Source organism: Triticum urartu, chromosome 4A (genome assembly GCF_056163025.1).
Source record: "Triticum urartu cultivar PI428250 chromosome 4A, HENAU_Tu73, whole genome shotgun sequence".
Lineage (NCBI taxonomy): Eukaryota > Viridiplantae > Streptophyta > Magnoliopsida > Poales > Poaceae > Triticum > Triticum urartu.
In genome coordinates, this window is record NC_141876.1 from 548,021,812 (window position 1) to 548,025,754 (window position 3,943).

The following is a 3,943-nucleotide window of genomic DNA, read 5'->3' on the forward strand; positions in this document are numbered from 1 at the left end:
ACTACCAGAAGATGTGCTATGGCATACACTTTACTGCCAAGAAATTGAAGCCTTACTTTCAAGAGCATCCAATCACTATGGTCTGCACGGCCCCGCTTGCCGAGATCATTGGTAGCCGAGATGCTTCTGGCCGAGTGGCCAAGTGGGCCATAGAGCTGGCTCCCTACACCATCCACTACCAGCCCCGCACCGCCATCAAGTCACAAGCACTGGCCGACTTCCTCGTCGACTGGGCTGAGACCCAGTACCTACCTCCAGCGCCTGACTCCACCCATTGCCGGATGCATTTTGACGGCTCCAAGATGCGCACCAGCTTGGGAGTCGGTGTTGTCCTCACCTCTCCTAAAGGTGACAAGCTCAAATACGCACTGAAAATCCATTTTGCCGCCTCCAACAACGTCGCCGAGTACGAGGCGCTCATTCACGGGCTCCGGCTTGCCAAAGAACTTGGCATTCGCCGGATCTTGTGTTATGGCGACTCGGACTTAGTGGTCCAACAGTCATTGGCGACTGGGACGCCAAAGATGCAAACATGGCGAGTTATCGTTTCCTCATGCAGCAACTCAGTGGGTATTTCGAGGGGTGCGAGTTCCTCCATGTGCCAAGAAACGACAACGACCAAGCAGACGCCTTGGCACGAATCGGCTCTACCCGCCAAGCAATACCATCCGGCATTGCCCTTCAACGCCTCCTCAAGCCGTCTGTCAAGCCTTCACCAGAATCAAACTCCATCTTTGTGTCGGCTCCCCCCGAGGAGGTCGGATCCGACTCCAGAGCCCCGGCAGACGGTACGGGGATTTTGGCAGACGACTCCAAAGCCGGCACAGTCGAGGCCGGCCCAGGGACCACAGTTCCCGGCCCGGGGACTGCGGCGGCGGACTCGAAGACTCCAGAACTTGACCCAAGGGCCGCGCCAGTCGGCCTGGGGATTTCATTAACCCAGCAAGCAGCTGTTGACTCCAACCCGCCGCCTCCTAGCCCAACCGCCCTCGTCCAAGTCGCAGTTCTGGCAGTCGAAGAAATAGCAGCACCCTCATGGGCCCAGCCCATCCTCAAATTCCTGGTGAGCAAAGAGCTGCCGACTGAGGAGACCTCAGCTCGGCAAATACAACACCGAGCGGCAGCCTACACCATAGTCAACAGAGAGCTGGTCAGGCGTAGCGTCACTGGTGTCTACCAGCGCTGCGTAGAGCCAGAGCAAGGCCAAGTAATTCTCAAAGACATCCATCAAGGCAAGTGCGGCCACCATGCGGCTTCAAGAGCACTCGTCACAAAAGCCTTTCGACACGGTTTCTTCTGGCCGACTGCCTTAGAGGAGGCCAAGGAATTGGTCCAAAAATGCAAAGGGTGCCAGAAGTGCAGCTCCAAGCCGCACCAGCCGGCTTCTGCACTCAAGACCATCCCCATTGCCTGGACTTTCGTAGTTTGGGGGTCTAGACATGGTAGGACCATTCAAGACAGCACGAGGTGGCTTAACTCACTTACTCGTCGCAGTGGACAAGTTCACCAAGTGGATAGAAGCAAAGCCAATCAAGAAGCTGAACAGTCCGACTGCCGTAACTTTCATCTCCGATATCACAATTCGGTATGGCATACCACACAGCATCATCACCGACAACGGCACAAATTTTGCCAAAGGCGCCTTGGCCCGTTTCTGCGCAACACAGGGCATCCGACTGGACCTAGCGTTCGTCGCCCACCCACAATCAAACAGCCAGGTGGAGCGAGCAAACGGCCTCATCCTGTCTGGCATCAAACCCCGGCTGATCGAGCCTCTAGAGCGCTCGGCTGGCTGCTGGATCGACGAGCTACCAGCCGTCCTCTGGAGTCTGCGCACGACTCCAAACAAGTCAATCGGCTTCACACCTTTCTTCCTCGTCTACGGTGCCGAAGCCGTCATCCCAATGGACATAGAGTTCGACTCCCCACGAGTCACCGTGTACACCGAGGAGGAAGCAGAAGAAGCATGACAAGACGGCGTCGATCTGCTGGAAGAGGGCCGGTTGTTGGCACTCAGCCGGTCTAGCATCTACCAGCAGAGCCTGCGCCGATACCACAACAGGAAGGTCAAGCCAAGTTCTTTCCAAGAAGGCGACCTTGTGCTCCGGCTGATCCAGCAAACAACCGGCTAGCACAAGTTGTCGGCACCTTGGGAAGGCCCTTTCATCATCAGCCAGGTGCTCGGCAATGACTCCTACTACCTGATCGACGCTCAGAAGCCCCGAGCATGCAAGAGGGACGACTCCCGCAAGGAGACAGAGCGGCCATGGAATGCAAATCTCCTCCGAAGATTTTACAGTTGATGCAGTATGTACCATGCTACCTTTTGTATTAAAATACCAAGACTTCGAGCCCCCCGAGACGAGCTCGAGACTGCCCTCTTTTGTCTGTATGATAAAAATTATGCCTACAAGTATGTTACTCTTTGTTATGCCACCTGGCACTGGGCTCGACAAGTCGGCCCGGGGACTTGTCGCCTTGCACTGTGAAATGCTTCCTGCAGCCGGACAAGTAGTGTGTAACACCTAAACCGTCTCCTGTCAGAAGCCGCAGCTCGTAGAGCGACTGTACGGTGGGCAGAAGTAAGGTAGAATGGGCGTTCGCATGAAAAATGGCTAAGGACTCAAAGCATAAAACATAGCTCAAGATGGCTTCCAGCCTTTTTTTCGCAAACCGACTCTCGAATAGTCGGATTGCCGCCTTCTATTCAACTTGCTCAAAAAATCTTAAAAACGGCTAAGTACTTGCCTTCCCAAAGTAGCCAAGAATTTGATCCAGCGGCAGTCCGCAGAGCGGCTGTCCGATTGGCAAGGCAGGCAACTAAGAGGAAGCGGCAAAGGAAAAAAGCCAAAAGAGCAATGAGCAAGAAAAGATAGAACTCGGATAAATATATTTACATAACGTAGGCCCTTGGCCGAATCTTCGAGCAGAAGTTCAAAATACACCCCGCGGGTGGAATTGTGCGAATTAACAAGTTCTTCAAAGACTACTAAAGCAGATAAAATAAAGATAAGGCGGCAGCTTAGGAAACAGCAGATGGATTCGGAGGGTCGGAGGAGGCGGCAGCGTCAGGCGTCGGGGCGGCCGGCTGGGTAGTCTCGGCTTGATCGCCTCCGGCAGCAGTCGGCTCGGTCGCACGCGACTCGTTGCTGGAGTCGCGGTCGAGCTGAGGCTGGTCGTCTGCTCCGTCTTCTAGTGCCTCCATCTCGCCTCCGTCCTCTGCCTCGCCTTCCTCCTCGACGCTGGAGCCAATCACCTCCGCCGAGTCCTCGCCGTAGTCTGGGTTCATCCCAAACCACTCCGGCGGTACCTCCTCGCCATCTTCAGACCGCTCGGGAACGAAGATGCTGGTGTCGGTGTACTCGGCGATCGCCGCAGCACGCTTGACGAGGGCGTCTTCTGCAGCTGCCAGCTCCGGCTGGGCCTCCGACCGAAGTGTGGCCAGCCGGTCTAGATCCAGCCCCGGATACCATGCCTTGACGAACTCCAAGGCCCGGCGCGCTCCATCTCGGGCCGAAGAACCCTTCCAGGCCTCAAGACGACCAGCCGTGACCTCTAGCCACTCGGCCGACAGGCTGGGGGTGCGTGGAGCCTGCATGTCCGGCCACAGGGCCGCAATCGCCTGGGCACCGACACGCTAAAGCTGGCGCAGCATCCGGTGAGTCGGCCGAAGGCGAGCCTCGATGCTCAGGATGTGCTCGTCAAGGGTTCGGGGGGTGTCGGCGGCGATCTCTGCACCCTCCGCCCTCGGACTTTCACGGTTAGCCTCGATGGCTTGGATGGCGGCCTGCGAGTGCCCAGGAAAGAAGTTTGCCAAGACGGAAGAAACGAAGAAGCAAGTCAAAAACTAGGAGTCGGCACGACTTATAATCGGCAGCTCGAAGTAAGAAAGTAAAGAAACTCACCATCAACGATGTCTTCAATCTCATGGAAGCCGGAGGCC

At 56.3% G+C, this 3,943-nt stretch overlaps 1 protein-coding gene across 1 annotated transcript; it reads right to left on the reverse strand.

The window, feature by feature from the left end:
* Positions 1 to 3,022: 3,022 nt before the first annotated feature.
* On the reverse strand, positions 3,023 to 3,598 carry LOC147976537 (uncharacterized). Its single transcript, XM_087519810.1, has one exon. The coding sequence runs from the start codon at positions 3,596 to 3,598 to the stop codon at positions 3,023 to 3,025; it is 576 nt and encodes a 191-aa protein (XP_087375936.1).
* Positions 3,599 to 3,943: the final 345 nt, after the last annotated feature.

Excerpts from the sequence above, each read along its gene's own strand:
- LOC147976537 (XM_087519810.1), bottom strand. The coding sequence starts at position 3,598 with ATGCAGGCTCCACGCACCCCCAGCCTGTCGGCCGAGTGGCTAGAGGTC.